Raw genomic sequence first — 18,716 nt, forward strand, 5'->3', positions numbered from 1 at the left:
AGGCTATACTCTTATTTCCAGTTCTACAAATGGATTTCTGTAATGGCCTTTAGATTTAGAGAGCACATTTCACAAGTACAGTGCGCCTGAATTATACGCGGGTGCACTATACATGGACTTGAGCGTATGCGCTCAAGCTGCGGGGAGCGCATGGGGCGCAAGGGCAGTGTGTCCCATTCATCTGAATGGGACACGCGCCCATGGTGCATGTGTGCCGCTGCACCACCTCAATGGGGCTCAAGCATAGGCGGAATTCGCCTTATGCGGGGGGGGTGTGTGTGAGTCTGGAACGGATGCCCCACGTCAGGCAAGGGTCCACTGTAGTAAACTTGTATTTCCAACAGTCTTGGGATTCCATCTACTCCCAGCTGTCAACTGAAATCTAAATAAATTCTGTGACTCCCAAATACTGATTGTTCCTATCACCAAAGGAACTTTTACATGACAATAGGTAGCATTCTATTTATTTATTTTAACCCAGACACAACATAAACTACCAGTTTCCACAATAATTAATGCACAGCTGTCTTACAAAACATATCCACTTCAGGTCCTGTACAAATGGTAAGCTCCCTTGCTCCAAACACTATTGTATAAATAAAAAGGCAATACCTTCCCCAATGCCCTCCAAGCATTAAATTGGAATATAAACAATTGGTTATAAAACACTTATAAAATAAGAAGGATTGGCTGTTGCTGGGGACTGTTAAAAACAATACTATTCCAAGTAATGGAGTATCTCCGAATTCAGGCTGCTGTGAGGGCAAAGACTGCCAGCACCAGTGAGTCACTGAGGAAGCCATAAAGTAAGACTAGGCTACATTTTCCAAAAGGGCAAGGTTTCCTTCCTGAGTTCAAAACTATGTCCCTACTTTTGCATAACTTTTTGGAGTTCAGCAGGTAGAGAGACAAATCCTTGCCCAGGCATTTGCTTGCTATCTGGGATTCCTCAGCCAACTTAACCGTCAGCAGAGGATTAAATAGGATTAGTTAAGTAGCCACATACTATCTATGGCCTCCCTGCAAAGTTTATTTTCTCAGTAATCCCACACTCTGCTATTCATCCTTTAATTCAGAGAAACTATCCCAATCTAACTGGGAACTGAAGTACTAAACAGGAGGAAACATACTGGTAGTCACATGCCAGTTTTTGGTCACCATCAACACAGTGAAACAATTTTGCTGCTTTGCCTGTAGATTAAGTAAAGAGTAAGAAATCAGAATGTAAACGGCAAAATAGCTGCCTCCAGTTTCATAGATTAGAAGACAAGATTTATTTCCAGTTATCAAGACCTGGTGGAGAAGAGCACCAGCCTGTGGATTCAGAGCAGGATATCCTATCAGTTTGCTCTTGGGAGTCATCCATTATATTTGCTGCTGTCCTGATCAAAAAATCTAAATCATGACCCTTGCCTTTGGACAGTAAACACTCTTCATGGGTTAAAAGAGCTCAGAGCACACCTTTTTGGTTTCTCTGTGGCAGGATTGTCCACATACATGATATTGGAGGCTTAACTGAGCTCTTCTTGGTCACCAATTCCTTCGTGCTACACACATTCAAGACACTTTTCTTTGAAAAACTGAATTGAAAGGACTAAGGATCTCTGTTGTTGTTTTTTAAAAAACCAAAGCCTCACCACTGGTATTAGCCATATCTACATTTGAAAAAGATTTTACTCCGAATAAACTAGAGCTAAAAAAAATTCTTGTGCAGAATAGGCACTACTTTGAACACAGCTGCTTTTCAAGGGAGGGACAAAATCTGAGGTAGTACATAAACTCCACATTTATCATTTGCTCAGCAAAGTGTAATTAGAGGCCAAGCTTTATGTTGTTTGTGTCCTCTGCAACAGTCAGAGAGAGAAACTAGACTGAATTCCAGATCAAAACATTCTAGAAGTTCAAGAGGCCAAACACAGCCTTGACTGCCTTCTGACCCAGGCAGCTCAACAGGAAAGTCCTGCTTTGGACAAATAGTAAAGAGGCCATACTAGCAAGACAGAAACAAAAGGACTTGAGAAAAAATGAAAATGATTCCTAGCTAAATTGTTTGTGTGCTCTGTGAATTGTGAGCAGTTTAATTCTATTTTAATGTTGACTTTAGTATATTTTTAAGCTATATTGTATGTGTTTTAAATTGTAAGTCATCTTGACTTCCAATTCTGGGGAAAAGGTGTGGCAGACATAAAGGAGGAGGAGGTGGAAAGATAGTCTCTAAAGTACTGCCTAGATCACTCAATTTAGCAACAGAAAATCCTTGTGGAAACTCTGACCACAGATGCAGCGATAAATAGGAAAGAGGATCACAACTAGAAACTATCGCCCACAAAGACACTGTATTTCACAGCATAAGACAACCTCTATGCATCAACTAACTTGACACAACTACCAAATTTGAGTGTCACTGAAGTCTGAAAACAGATACAACAAAGGGCAGGCAATGAGTAGATAGAACTGCATCTACTGCTGCAGTTATACTAATTATTTGGCAGAGGTGCACCTAGCTGTGGAGGATGCTGCTTCTGTTTAGAAAAAAAATGTCCAGCCTGAGCAAGGGGGATACTAGAGCAGGGGGGGGGGACCTCCCACAGAAGCAGCTAAAGTTTTGTGGAAGAACACAAGGAAGGGATTATCTAAGAGAAAATATTAAGCAGTAATACAAAACAAAACAAAGCTTCAGTTTGCAAACATGATTGTTCATCTGCTCCAGGGCACAGGAAAAACAGCTACTCTGTTTAGTTTGATCATAACAACTTAACAGCATTGCACCCAGATGCTGTCTATTTCCTGTTATCCTCAAACAGCTGCAACTTCACTTTCCCAGAGAGCTGAAATAAAGGCACAGAAACATTTAGCTCTACTGATGCAGTTCTATCCTTAATTAGCACTTCAATCGATGGCACAAAACAGTGTCCTAATACTTTCCTTTGCATGATCTTCCAATGGATACTGTACCCAATTTTAGGGCACCAATTCTTCATTTTACATTAAGCATTCACAGCCCACCCTTTCCCCATTCCTCACCTAATAGCACACTTTAAAAATATGAAAAGAAACAGTCCTTCATTGCTTCATAGCAGAATTAAGATCAACTCTTTCACAAGTGGTCCTAAGTGGTGCAACAGACTAGGAAGACACTGGTAATTATTGGAGACTGTAATCTAAGGAGGATCCCATAAAGGAAACCAGCACCCTTGTCTGATGTCCTCTTAGTTCAAGTCCATTCAGGTGCATCAAATATTACAAATTACTCAGAGAGTTGTATTTCACTCTAAGAAATTCAATGGAACAGGATGCAAAGCAATGAGGTTTTAGCAGTCTCCCTCGGAGCAGGGAGACTCTGGTCCACTCTGAAGCAGAGCTTGTAAGGTTGTAAATCACCCTTCTCTAGCTAATCCTGTGCCACGTGGTTGAGAGGATAAAACAGTATTATCCCTATCTATGTTACATGGAACATCCTGGAGGAAAGTGGGACACAAATGATGGCTGCATACTTTTACACTTCGCTACATACAGCAATGAAAGTAGTGGGGCAGAGCTGGAGATGGGAGAGGTAAATATTAATGTAGGAAAGCAAGGCAAACCTGTCAAGAAATGATGAAAGCAGATTAGGAGGGGTGGAGATTGGGAGGAGGTCTAGAGACTACCCTTATCCCACTTTCCATCTTCCCCTGGACTCCTCATGGGCCATATCAGTCATTTATGGATGTTGCTTCATAAAAAATCTATTTGCATTCTAAACAAGGTGTGTGCCGGCAGGGAAGGGTGAACAATATTCTCATTGGAAACATGCATCCAGAGGAGGACTCACAATTTTTGGCCTCCCCTCCCCAAAAAAACCAAAACCCAGTTGGTAAACTCAAGGATGCTTCCAAAAAGCAGAGAAAGGGGAAGATGAACCATGTATGTCAACAGAGAAGGTGATGGGCAAATAGTGGGAATTTCACATCAAAGAGGTCAGACACAGAACTATTCCTGATGAAGATGAGGTCAAAAGAGAGGCCCAGACTATGCACAGAAAAATCAGTTTGGAGGAAAAGACCACAGAAAGAGGCAGGAGATAGAATGCAGCAGGGTCTGAGGAATTAACTGAATGCGGCTACACCAAGAAACAAAATTAGGATTTTGTTTGGACAGGAAAAGGACTGAGCAGGCATCAAGATTTGAGATTGAGGTAAGAGGGCAATACAGAAAAACAACCAAGATTTGCTCAGGGCAACAGTGACACAAAGCAGTGAACTTCAGCTGTGGAGGGGAGGCCAAGGACTTCCATTAACAGTGGAAGGAAAGGCTAATACCACCAAGATGAGAAGTGCAAGAGCAGGCAGCAAATCCAAACAGCAGCACAATGTCAAAGGGTCAGAGTTACTGGAAGAAAAGATGTGGAAGATCATGAAAGGAAAGGATTATGCAGGATGACTAGGAAAACATTTTCTTATGGCATCATTCTCTGGCCTACCATACTGATGAATATTGCTACCACTTTTGAGACTGTATTCTGAATTCTTGAGATCAAATAAAATTTCACCATAAAAGAAGGCTTATGTTTTCTACCATGCAAAAAATAAATTATGCTTTCTGTTTATCTCTAGAAATCTCATGTCTAGCTATATACTAGAAAACACAGCCGAAAAGAATGGAAACCTCAAATGGGAATTATAGTTCCCATCAGTTAAGTCTTAGCTTTTATTAAGGTTCTCTAATGTCCAGTGCCACTTAAAGCTATCTGCATTAGATATTCCATAGGAACTCAGATCTAACGTTATCACATTCTGAAAAATAAAACAAGCAAATGCTTCCTTTTACTTTCAACAGTCCATTGCTTTTAAAAAGATCCGATCAACTACAACAGGAGGAAAACTCTAGAAGCATAATGTTTCCTTATTCCCCATGAAATTGCCAATTCATGCTCACAGCACTTGAAAATTCTGGCAGCTACACTATTTGGAGGTTTTTTGCCGAATGGCCTTGTGCCTAGCTTTCATTCCTGAGGTAAAGAAGGCCCCTTAGGCTTGCAGCAAAAAAAAAAAAAAAAAAAAAACTGGCCTTTTGTCCTTCCATGATGTTCTTAGTGGTATTAGATTTACACTCCAAAAATGCAGAACTCTGCTTCAGAATGCTAGAACTGTTGGCCTGAGAGAAAATGGAAGATGTGGCTATTTTTCAGAACAGGAGGAATATCGGCTTCCCCCTGCCCCCTTTTTTTAAAGAGATTCAATTAAATTAGATGCTAAAATTTTTTATTTTAGCTGTATAAAGTTTAATACAATTCACAGACCTGGTATGTGACCAGTTAACAGCAAATGGTTCATTCTCATGATATTATTATTTTTAAAAATAAAATACTGGTGAGATAAATCATGATATAACTAATATTTGATTCTATATTGGGCTGCTTTTTAAACTTATCTTTCTGCATCTAATCTTGTATAAAAATTGGATGATCACACTTTAACCATGTACTAATAACTTTTACTGTCCAATTGTTAAGCCTTGCTTTCAATCCTTTAGTCTGGAATAAAAGGACCACCCAAGCTACCACATTACCACAAACAAAGCCATCACTTACGTATTGCACACTGCCATGGTCTGACATGACTCTCCCGTACAAAATTCAGAGATTGTACTATACTGTAAATTGATATGATGGAAAAATGTTGTTGCTGAAAGAGAGAAAAAGAAACAAGCCAAGATGTTTTCATTATTTTTGGCTGCAGGAAAAAAAAAGGATGTTTGCACAAGTTTATATGGTTTAAGGATTTAAATAAATAAATAAAACTTTTATTTATACCCCGCTTTTCTGCTACAGGAGCAATCAAAGTGACTTACATGATTAAAAGAAAGTCAATATACACTACATACAGTCTGTGCAATACTATATCTAACACCCCTTAAAAAGGATTACTCCCCCCCTTTAAAAAGGATTAAGGTGACAAGAGAAGGGGAATTTTTGATTGTGGTACCCCAACTGCAATGAAGATCTGATTAGTCCTTTATTAACCTTTAAGGCAGTGGTTCCCAAATTTGATCCTCCAGATGTTTTGGACTTAAGGTCCCAGAATTCTTGACTGTTGGCCAAGCTGGCTGGGGATTCTGGGAGTTGGAAGTCCAAAACAGCTGTAAAGTTTGGGAATCACTGCTTTAAGGTAACAGAATAACATGTTATTGTTCTTTTTTCTCTCTTGCCTGATTAAGAATGAACTTCGTTTCGTGCTACTTTATTGTAATCTAAGGGGCTATACAGATGGGCAGCATGCATCCGCCCCTTTTTGCCCGAGATCAGTGCCGTGGCAACTGCATGCAGTGGCACTGATCCGGTCCCTGAAGGGAGCAAAAATGGCAACCGGGCATCATCATTAGGGCTTGGAGCATGCGGACACTCCAGAAGTACTGTGTTTTAGCCACCCTGGAACTGATACAAGGCAGTTTATTATATCTATAAAATCAATGCACATATCCATACAGAAATACATAAAGTAAATATTTGGGAAAGGCCTAGGGATGCAAATAATGCCAGTGCATCAAAATAAACAAACAAAACATATGTACGCACTGGTATGTCCCTCCTTTATAAATGAGTATTTACAAGGTCATTTTTAGTGATTATTCTACATGCACTTCAAAATTAAAGGTAAAGAACTCTGTTATCAGAAGCAGCCCAAATCATTTCTACCTGGCACACCATCATTAAAACATTGCTTAAAAGAAGCAGGGAGCTATATAGACATAGATCTGCCGCAAAATTTGGGGAAAGGATGAAGATGTTTCCATCTCTGAATGAACACAGATGGACCACTCTAAGTTGTGCTTCTGTTTTCACACTGACCAGTTTTGTTTTTTGCTTAAATAAGCCAGGTTTTTATTTGACCATTTAGACTACTCCCTCCAAATTGCAATTAAGACCTAATTATCAGCTTAATCTCAATCAAAGCCAAATAACGCCAACTACTTAAAATATTGTAAAAAGTCTCCTATTTATGTATCCCTAAAATACCTTATGTGCATTGTTAATATCAAAATGAAAGGAGGGTCCCTCATCATTTCCCTTTAATTAAAAAAAATCTACCAGCATGAAAACTAGTTAGCAGACAAGGTCCAGTTCTTATAAATATTATAGTACTTACTGTTGCTAGCTAGCCATTCATTAAGATCTATTTCACGTGGTAACATGACTAATTCTTTGAATTCAAAGTCAGTGATCCTGGACTTTGTATATTCTGGCTCTAAGTAGAGTTTCTTTTCTTCTGGTGCAGGCTTTTTACCATTTGGTTTTCCCTTGGATTTCCTGGGGAGGAAAACAGAAACAGTGCCATAGCTTATCATCTGAAATGCAGTTTATCTAAATTCATTCCATATATTCACCCTGTATATTGTATATTCTTTCAAACTACATAATACAAGTTTATTTACCAATAAGGGTGCTTGGTTTTCTAACCAAGTGCCTGGTTTTCTAACAGCAACTAAAAGAAAAGGTTTATGCTCCACCCCCCCCCCCCAAAAAAAAGCTGGCTGTACATGGTTTGAAAATGCTTTTGTCTCCCTGCCCTTCCTCTAAGAAACAACTCATGAAAATATGGATATCAGCCAGGCCATTTTATTTAAGCCTCCTTCTATTAGATGATTAATTAATGCTACTTTCTATAGTACAGATGTCCACTTTAGACAACTGCAGTTTAAAATACTTAGTACCATATATGAATCCAATGAATCATATAGGCAGTGTTCTGGATGGTTATGTGGAAAAACAGGAAGACCTGAGATGGTTCTCACTGCCAGCCAAAAGAATAACAAAACGTTATGAAAGATGTAATGAAGGGCAATTCAGGACAGGTCCTTGAAATATCAAAAGCCCCAACCCTCTATTTATTCTTTCTGTATTACATTTTAAAAGCACCGAAAAGCCCTATCTATTAATTCTGCAGTGCATTCCACCCTTTTGTCTTAACAACTGTGACTGTTTCCTGGCCTTGTCAGCTGGGTCTGGAGGGGGGGATAACTCAGTGTATGGCTGATGACTGGAGCCACTGTTCTCCAGTACTTGGCCTCACTGACTGAATGGAGCCTCACATCCAAGATGATGGCTTCCCCATCCCTTTTAATATGTCACTTAAAGATTCTAGAGCAGCCATTCTCAATCATTTTTACTTTGAGGAACTCTTGAAATAATTTTCAAGTCTCAGGGAACCCCTGCATAAAAAATATATCAATAGCACAAAAAAAGAAAGAAAGCATTTTTTAATCAGTTACAATCTCTTCTGGAATTCCTAGTGATCTTACAGAACCGTACGGTTCCAGGGAACCTTCAGTGAGAAATCCTGCTCTAGAGGACTGGGAGATACTAGTCCCACTGGCCATGGACACACAGAAGCACATCACTTTCCCAATCTTATATGCAAAAAAGGAAAAGAGTTTAATATTTTTTCTGGAGGATGGCTGGCCCTGCCTAGAAATGCTATGGCTAGGTATTTGACCATCCATCCCTGCCCATGGCACTTTTCTGATCCCAGAGTAATCAATCCCATCTCATTAGTTAACAGTCTGTAAAGTGTCCATCAGGGTTATTAGGCATCATTAGGAACTGGAGCTGTAGCTTCAGAGGCCAAGATTGTGGTGCCTTCAGCACGAATACAGGATACTAACAGGGTTCTATATCAGACATGTGTGTGTGCGTGCATGCACATGCATGCTTGAGCGACAAGAATATTTCCAGAGGACAGGATCAACATTCAAAATGACCTGAATAGACTAGAAAGCTGGGCCACAGCAAACAGAAGGAACTTCAACAGGGAGAAATGTAAGGTACTGCACTTAGGGCGAAAAAATGAAATGCACAGATATAGGATGGGGGACACCTGGCTAAAGGAGACAACATGTGAAAGGGATCTAGGAGTCCAAGTAGACCACAAGTTGAACATGAGTCAACAGTGCGATGCGGCAGCTAACAAGGCCAATGCGATTTTAGGCTGCATCAATAGAAGTATAGTGTCTAGATCAAGGGAAGTAATAGTGCCACTCTATTCTGCTCTGGTCAGGCCCCACCTGGAATATTGTGTCCAGTTCTGGGCGCCACAATTCAAAAAGGACATTGAGAAACTGGAGCGTGTCCAAAGGAGGGCGACTAAAATGGTGAAAGGTCTAAAAACCATGCCCTATGAGGAACGACTTAGGGAGCTGGGGATGTTTAGCCTGGAGAAAAGAAGGTTAAGAGGTGATATGATAGCCCTGTTCAAATATTTGAAGGGATGTCATATTGAGGAGGGAGCAAGCTTGTTTTCTGCTGCTCCAGAGACTAGGACCCGAAGCAATGGATGCAAACTGCAGGAAAAGAGATTCCACCTCAATATTAGGAGGAACTTCCTGACAGTAAGGGCTGTTCGACAGTGGAACAAACTGCCCCGGAGTGTAGTGGAGTCTCCTTCCTTGGAGGTCTTCAAGCAGAGGCTGGATGGCCATCTGTCGGGGATGCTTTGATTGTGATTTCCTGCATGGCAGGGGGTTGGACTGGATGGCCCCTGTGGTCTCTTCCAACTCTATGATTCTATGATTCTATGATTCTATTTTTCTTGCTCCAGCTTCAATGGCTTCATAACTATATGAATCATGAGGAGGAGTCTATGTGGCATCCAATGGTTGTGAAACACACCTTGGACTGGAACAGTCACTTTGAATGGCTTATACTGGCCAGAGAGGTATGTCATGGGACTCTTATGCTTACAGCTCGCCACTGAGTGCAAGGTTTTGGCCTATGTAATGCCTTTCTTATACAATTGGGTGAGAGTAACATAGGTACAAGATCTGATCAAGACCAGACTTGGTGAACATGGCACAAATGGACTTGGGGAGACTTACAGGCTCCTTTTCCCAACATGAAACTTCTGGTCAGACTTGCTGAAGGGGTGGACATAGCAGGAGGCTGACAGAGAAGAAAATCAATGTGGCTTCAAGAGAAGGCACCAGCATAGTGGGCCACTTCTCAGGAGCTTTTTAAGGGAATGGAGAGGAGGTGCATGGTGAGATTTAAGGGGATGCCCAGCTTGGGAGTACCCCCCATCTAATTTGCAGATGTCACAGGGAGACACACAGTATCAGACATCCATGAAGACTGCATTTACTCCCATCAATCTTCCCAGAGGCAAACTGGGTTGTGAGGCTCATCAGTTAACAGGCTGCAAATGTATGAAGAACCATACACTTTGCAAAGGTTTTGATAGCTTTAAGATATGAATATATAGCATTTCAACTCCAATAAACTGATTGGTTACTTGTATGTTTTTAAGCTCACTGGTTTAGTCTCAGACTCTTCTCCATTACTGCTACTCCTTCCTCAGGATGAACTAAATTTGCTTTTACCAAGCTATCACTTTGTGTTTGTTACCTTTCCTCTCACGCCTACAAAGCACAGCTCTGCAGAAACTGCAGTTTCTATACTTTGGCATCACATGTACACTCTAGAAGGAAATGCTGAGTGTGCCAATTCCATACCCCTTCAGAAATTCATTTCAAGTTTTCCAGACCTCAGAGGAAAAGCTTCCAAAAGAGCAGAAACTGTGTTTTATGGAGCACCAACGTGATCACATTTTCCTGCCTCCCAACATTTTAAATGGAGTAAAGAGTACTTTGAACATTCTCACTGTGTCTCAATTGTGCTGAAGTGCAATATCACAGAAAAGTTTGCTTTTACTAGGGAATGTACTAGCAAACCATAATAAAATAATTCGCAAATCACCCTACAACATCTAGCTATGTTTCTTTATCAGAACATATTCTTTCAATAACTAATTTCAAATGCTTGAAGCACACAATTAAGACACAGGAGTTATAGAAGCAAATGAAAAGCTTCAAGATGCTTCAATGTCAACTAACACTGAGCTTCAGGAATGCAAACTTTTCTCTCCCCCCACCTCCAAAAGTCAGATCACATCTCCTTGCAGTTTCCAAGGAAATAAACCTCAGCTATGTTAGCCAGTAAAAACATGAATGCAAACCAATTCTCTAGGCAGTTCTTCAAGCAAAGGTTATTTGAAAAAACTAAACTACTCTTGATGCAAATGTCAGAGGTACAATTCACCCTACAGTAGAAAAAAGAGGGTATTTATTAGAAGGGAAGAATGCCAGAAGAAGAATACTGAGGTCACTATGCAAAATACTGCAGTTGTTTAGGTTTGCTGCTTCTAACTGGTCATCAATACACACACACACATCTCTAACTTTATATTTGTCTGGACATATTTCCCAAGAAACCCTCTCTGCACCAACAGTGGGATAAAATAATATTAATATGCATTCATATGTGAAATGTTTTCTATCAGCCATTCTGACAATATTTTTCTACCCATCATTTCATTAAATGCTACTGTACCAAAACCTCTTTCACATCTAACAACCAAGCACTGGGCTGGCAAACCAGATCCTGGAACAAAGTATTACTTGCCCATGGCAACCTCAAGGCTGTTTGATAACCTTGTCTTCTTGCTCTCTTACTCTTATGTCATTGCTTGGAGACCGAGTTTCATAGTGATTTCTGATAAGGCTCAGCTCTAATTAAGGATGAACAAATTGTCCATTTTTACTTTTCTTTCACTTGAGATTTGCATCCATTCCATCCTGTTTACACATTAATCAGAGGTTTAGTTTTATTTTTCCTATAATTCATATGAAAATGCGTATTAAACATTTTTGTTAAAGTGGATTTTGATACATTTCAGTCAAGAACTGTGTCAGTAACTTACACAGTATTAAACTCTTCTCTTCCTATGTATTCTTAAACGTCTTTCATACTACTTGAGTAGTGAAGCTTCACCACCAATACTTTTACTGGGACATGTTAATAAAATGTGTATACAAAACACAGATATGGAAATAGGGGCCCAATTCTTCCTTGACTATTTCCATGTATTGTAAAGAAAAATGCATTGTGCACAGTAAGTTACAAAGACCTGCTTAGATATGATCAAGCGTTTCACAATTGAAATGTGTATCCTTTGTACTTTGATATTTCTGTCATTACAAAATATTAAATTCTATTAAAATGAACCACTGGAACTCACACGCATATAAATATAAATCAGACATTTATAAAACAGTCAAACAGCCAGAAAATAATGTTTACATAAATATTTCAAATAGTTTAAATTTATACCATGTGAATCAATGATCAAACAAAGCATCAGAAATTTAAGCACTATTTTCTAATGTTGAAACATCACCCAAATCACACACACTGTAACCAATTGCTCAACGGTCAACTGCACCATTACAGCTGAAATAGACGTTATTAAAATGTTTTTATTTTTACAAGGTAACTAATTTTCATAAATATAGCTTTGCTCCCTCATCAGTTATGTCACCCACAGCAATACATAACAAGAGGTTGACCTGGCTAAGGAGGTTAAAAGGAGTCTTACAAACAGAATCACATAAATCTCAACCTTGTTAAAATCCAGAGAGGTGACAATGAACAGTTATAGGTTGAGTTCCCATTTACCATCATTTCTAAGGTTGCCAGATGCCCTTTATTTTCCTCAAGGATGTTCTTTATTTCAGAGAGTCACAGCAGCTTATAAAAGTAAAGAATGGCCCTGTTTTACATAACATAGTCCAAAAGCATTTCTTATCTTTTAAATTCAGATTTGGCAATCCTGTCACCCCCTTGGAATGCAAGTAAATATCCATCTGCAGTCTAAGTATGTTTATTTCCCTGGAAACTCATCTAAGAAAGTCAGACAATAATTCCATTCTAACCTTCCTGTTCTTTTTCCCCTGTTCCCTGTAGACTGAAAGCTTTTCCAAACACATTATAAGCTATGTTTATATTTAAATGGATGGGCTTAAAGAGAAACTGTCTATAGCTATACTGCTGTACTCACTTCCCAAAATAAGATGCCTAGAAGGAGGCTATGAAATAGCAAACCAAGCTTGCCTAGATTAGGTCTGCCCACTGCCTAGTTCCTCAACATCTTCTAAGTTGCAAGTAAATTACAAAGGGAAGATGGAATACATATTTCAGCCACTTCTGTGTGTGGTACATGGCAGATGTAATGCTCAAGGAAGCCCTAAGATAGAGGAATCATAGAGTTGGAAGAGACTGCAAGGACCATCCAGTCCAACCCCCTGCCATGCAGGAAATCCAAATCAAAGCATCCCCGACAGATGGCCACCCAGCCTCTATTCAAAGACCTCCAAGAAGGGAGATTCCACTACACTCCGAGGGAATGTGTCTCACTGTTGGACAGCCCTTATACTGTCAGGAAGTTCTTCCTGATGTTGAGGTGGAATCTCTTTTCCTATAGCTTGCATCCATTGTTCTGGGTCCTAATCTCTGGAGCAGGAGAAAACAAGCTTGCTCCCTCCTCAATATGACATCCCTTCAAATATTTAAACAGGGCAATCATATCACCTCTTAACTTTCTTTTCTCCAGGCCAAACATCCCCAGCTCCCTAAGTCGTTCCTCATAGTACATGGTTTCCAGGCCCTTCACTATGTTAGTCGCCCTCCTTTGGACATGCTCCAGTTTCTCCACATCCTTTTTGAATGGTGGTGCCCAGAACTGGACACAATATTCCAGGTGTGGCCTGACCAGAGCAGAATACAGTGGCACTATTACTTCCCTTGATCTAGATACTATACTTCTATTGATGCAGCCTAAAATCGCATTGGCCTTTTTAGCTGCCGCGTCGCACTGTTGACTCATGTTCAACTTGTGGTCTACTTGGACTCCCACATCCCTTTCACATGCAGTTTCATTCAGCCAGGTGTCGCCCATCCTATATCTGTGCATTTCATTTTTCCATCCTAAGTGAAGTGCTTTACATTTCTCCGTGTTGAATTTCATTTTGTTAGCTTTGACCCAGCTTTCTAGTCTATTCAGGTCATTTTGAATTTTGGTCCTGTCCTCCACCCCTCCTAATTTGGTGTCATCTGCGAATCTGAAGAGTATGTCCCCAGTTCTGTCATCCAAGTCATTGATAAAGATGTTGAATAGCACTGGGCCCAGGACAGAACCCTATGGCACTCTACTGGTCACTTCTCTCCAGGATGAAAAGGAGCCATTGTTGAGCATCCTTTGGGTTCGGCCAGTCAACCAACTACAAATCCATGTAATAGTTGCCTTGTCTAGTCCACATTTTACTAGCTTGTTTGCAAGAATGTCATGGGGAACTCTGTCAATGGCCCTACTGAAATCAAGATATACTATATCCACAGCATTCCCTTCATCTACCAAGCTCACCCCATTCACTCGTCACCTCCATTTTGAGTTTAACAACAACTCTGTGAAATGGGTTAAACTGAAAATGTTATGTCATAAACAAGGTGGAATGCAACCATATCTATAATGTACATTGGACAGAAGGGGTAGGTGTGAAAGCGAGAATTCATACAGTTGCCATGGATCTGAGAAAAGGCTGTAATTTTGAGCATGTCTGATAAAAGTCTTTTTATTTTACAATACTGTATAATATCATATTATATTTATTGTTCATGACACTATGCAGATGCACCCACAATAGTATTTTATTCACTGATTTCTGAGTTTTTTTCAGGCTTTGCTAAACTTAATAAACAAATGCCAGGGGTTCTTTGCTTAAAACAGTGATTTTATGAGTTCTTCCTCATTAATAACGTTTGCCTTCTTATTGCCTGGCCACACCCTTTCAACCACACTCTTAAGTTGCAAAGTATTCCAGTTTTCATTTATGAAATGTTGGTCCTTCCTATGCAATTCCAATGAGAAATATACCATTGCAAATAATTTCTAATGTTACACAACACACTATTCAGCAGATCAGTCCGATCCAATCAGACCTTTTAGCTGTGTTAAGTTACTGGAAGTTTTTGAAATACAGTCTGTTTCTTATCAGGCAAAGCTTCTGTGTAGAAATGCAGTAAAATATTGCTGTAACTCTGCATGGCTCAGCATAGAGTACTAATTCTACGCATGGTATTACCACTAGACTGAGCCATTTACCACTCCTGACCATACTACAGACCTGCTGACTCACCACACTCACCTAAGGCCATTCGTGCCTGGAGGAAAGTTGGAGGGGATTGCAGAACAATCTGGCTATGGGGACAATATGCTAAGCAATTACATCATGTGCTGAGGTCTGCCAGCACATGCAAGATCACAGCAAATGATGTAACTGCTTCACATTTGACTACAAGAACATAACCAGAAGCCTTAGCAAAAAAGCCCTTCCTGCTCTTCTCCAGGTACCATCGGCAATGGGTAAAGGACTTCAGCAAGCCTACGGTAGATCTGCAGGGATGCCTTGGTCTGTGTACAGGCAGGAAGGGAATGGCAACCTCTAAAGTGACCTACATACACAGGCGTTGGATTAACTTACACTAACGTACCTTAACTTACACCTGGGTATGCCACTAACAGGATGCCAGCCTGTGTCTGTTTACATGCTCACTCTAATCAAGGGGTTACTTTGAGACAAAGTAGTGAAATTTTCACAGAACCTATTACAATGAGGCCTATAGCACCTATCAGCATAATTTAACACAAACTATTAGTGGACACAAAGTGATGAAGTCTCCCCCACTGTCACCCCACCAGGCAACAACTAAATGACCACTGCCATTGCTTTATTTATTGCACTTTGGGATATAGTGCATTAAAATTTTTAGATTGTAAGCCTGAGGGCAGGGAACTGTCTAATTAAAAAGATTGTATGTACAGTGCTGTGTAAATTTACAGCGCTTTATAAATAAAGGTTAATAATAATAATAAAAACAAAATACAGTGAGCCCATGTTATATGCCTTACATGGACTCCAGCATACACTGAAAGTCAGCGCCAGAAAAAGCCTTAGCACATCCGGAAGCTGTAATGGCACGTGTGCCTGTGGCGTGCACACTGCATGCCGCTGTGTACACGAGCCCCATTATCTTCAATGGGGCTTGAGCATATGTGGAATTCCTCTTATGCGCCGGGGGGAACGGATCCCCTGCGTAAGGGAAGAGCCCACTGTACAAATAATAAGCAATTATATAAATGCATATAGGATCAATATAAAAACAATAGCAAAGAATAAAAGCAGATGGAACAGGCAAAAGCCAAAAGAAAACCAGCACCAAAACAAGAATACTAAAAGATAAAATGAATATAAACAAATACTGAAACAATAAAAATTGGTGGTTTTAGTTGGCACCAAAAAGGCAATGTTGTAGCAAAAAGACCATAAAAGAATGTCTCAATGAAAAAGCTCCCACTCTTATAGCCATTCACTTCATCTCATCTGGCACCTAAAGGAGTTCTGTTTCATACGTTGATCTAGTCATGAAATTACCTTCTGGCTTTTGCTTCCTAGAACCTATGTGAAAACCTACTATTAGTACACTATCCCTGCCTACAGGAAAGGCATTTCTTCAACCAATTGCACCCTGGAATAACAAACCCTACTGTGATCCCACAGACAAAGAGCAAGCATCTTTTAAAAGCACCTGGTACTACAGAACACACTCTAACTTAAAGTTTCTATACAATGTGCAATTGTGTAAATGTGGCAGTAATGTCTAACTCTGGCAAGCTTGTGATTAACTGAGAGTCAATGAAAACTGAAGGAAAACAAAACACTCAACAGATGGTCCGGACTATCTCTCAGTCAAACTATGCAGAAATGTTGTGTTCATGGTCTAAGGCTGATACAATGTTTTCCCCTTTTGTGGTAAAATTCCTTCCAAGCATCCTGACTGAGCAATCAGATTTACAAATGAATCTTGTGCTTACCTCCTGATGACTGATCACAAAATAAAGCAAGCACATTTGCAAAATGCAGAGGCAAGAAAAGCTCATGCTAGGATAATCATATGGCTTTTCTCACTTCAGGGAGCAGTGCTTCTAAATGTAGAGCTAATCATTTCATGTAGTTTGACCTTCAAAATAGTCCCAATGTAAGCTTGTTCCTATGCAAGTGAAGCTGGAAAGGAAACTGAGCAGCACCACAGTAAAACAGTAAATGGATCATACCAAGCAGTGGTTCAATGATGCCTGTAATCTCTCATAGTGGAAAGGTTAAAGAAGTGAGAAACAAAAGGGAAAGAACAAGACCGCACTTAAAAGCAAACAGTACATTAACTGTTGAAATACAGCATCACAAAACCTCAGGTATGCAATTTCTTCATGTGCATAAGCAACATTAAAAGGAAACAAGATCAGTGAAAATAACTGCTACTAATCAGCAAAAGTCATACTGCTGAATAAGCTGACACACAACCACAGATTTCACTGTTTTGTATCAATATTGAAAATTCAGCATACATTTGCCTTGTCTCTTTAGTTGCAGAGGGAACAAAATCTCTGCTCCCCACCCAGCCTGACCTCTAGCCTCTTCTAACCTTATAGGCACACAGTTATCTTGTTTTTCCTAGGATACATGTGTAATTTCCTGAAGTACTCTCTTTCCCACAGGTTGTTCTCATATGTGTTTTTCTTTTCTTTCATGTACTTTATCTGCCTCTGCTACCTTGCCACTCCTTTAGCTTCTCATACTAAAGATAGGAGTGTCTTCCTACCAAAAGTTTCCAACAGAAATGTAAAATTCTATCTTTATTTAGATTTGATGAAAGGTCCTTCTCCCTTCCCTGCTTCTGTTTTTCTTACAAAAGCTATACTGTGCGAATGCACTATGCATCATCAGCAGATGCAATATATTCCATGCAATCACCATACAACCAGTGAAAAACACTTTCACAGATGTTCACACTATTTAATGTTAACTCATATTTTCAATGAAACAGCTATATTGCTTTAAAAAGCATGTTTATATTAGTGGCACAGTGTCTTCTTTACAGCTTTGTGTTGCTCTAAGCAATATTTTTTATTTTATTCATTAAAAAATTATCTTGTCCTATGTGTGCTTACCAGAAACAATAGGAAATCAAAATACACAACAGTTGGAGGCACAACCAATTCTGGCAAATCCATATCTAGTTTGGGGGGGGGGAAACCATTATTTTCTTCCAGTTTAGTTTCCTTAATAGCTTCATCAGTACATTGGTCTTTTTGAATTAGCTATTTTTCCTTTCCAGTTAAATATACACATCTTTTTATATTAACGAAAGTGAGAGACACATGGAAAGACCTAACTATTCTGTTTTCCATTAATGTAAACAAGGCTCCTCCTTAAAAACTTTTCTGCAATTTGATTATTCTAAATATGTAAAACTGTAGTTAGCTTTAACATATTAAGAATTATCCAGACACTATCAAGAAAGCTTGCATTTTATATTCAAAGTAACATGATAATCCACTTGACTATTTGGCAAACACGCATTCACTCTATGTTTTATTGAAGTCCAACTTTGGAGGAGTGACTCCAGAATGAGTGGAGAAAGGTACAGCAAAAGAGAATATGAGTGCGAGAACATGACCAAAAGTCCACAAGGGAGAGACAGGTAGACCCAACAACCTTTCACAGATATTGACTGCATGCTACCACAGCTAGTTGAGAGAAAATGGTGTGTGTGTGTATTTTAAATATTTCTTGAAACACAAATTACACATCACACTCACAGCATTTTGGCATAAGGGAAAATGTACTTACAGAGATAAGTGGTTCTTTTACTAGGCCTGTTTTTTAAATGTTGCATGATTTGTACCTGGTAGAGACGAACAATCTTACTACTTCTTGCTACAAGGCAAGTGTCTGAGAAAGTATTTCTCTATTACTACAGTGAGTCTGTTTTCCTGGGTTTTCACAACAGGGAA

At 39.6% G+C, this 18,716-nt stretch overlaps 1 protein-coding gene across 4 annotated transcripts in view; it reads right to left on the bottom strand.

Moving 5' to 3' along the window:
* Positions 1 to 18,716, bottom strand: part of MOB2 (MOB kinase activator 2) — a 150,043-nt gene that overhangs the window by 3,232 nt on the left and 128,095 nt on the right. For all 4 annotated transcript variants that reach the window (XM_042441608.1, XM_042441598.1, XM_042441589.1 and 1 more), the window contains 2 exons: positions 7,125 to 7,285; positions 5,570 to 5,663 (listed from right to left, as the gene is read on the bottom strand). In XM_042441608.1, the coding sequence (XP_042297542.1) occupies positions 5,570 to 5,663; positions 7,125 to 7,285 (255 nt within the window). The remainder of the gene's footprint in view (positions 1 to 5,569; positions 5,664 to 7,124; positions 7,286 to 18,716) is intronic.

The sequence above is a fragment of the Sceloporus undulatus genome, chromosome 1 (genome assembly GCF_019175285.1).
Source record: "Sceloporus undulatus isolate JIND9_A2432 ecotype Alabama chromosome 1, SceUnd_v1.1, whole genome shotgun sequence".
In the NCBI taxonomy this organism is placed as follows: Eukaryota; Metazoa; Chordata; class Lepidosauria; order Squamata; family Phrynosomatidae; genus Sceloporus; species Sceloporus undulatus.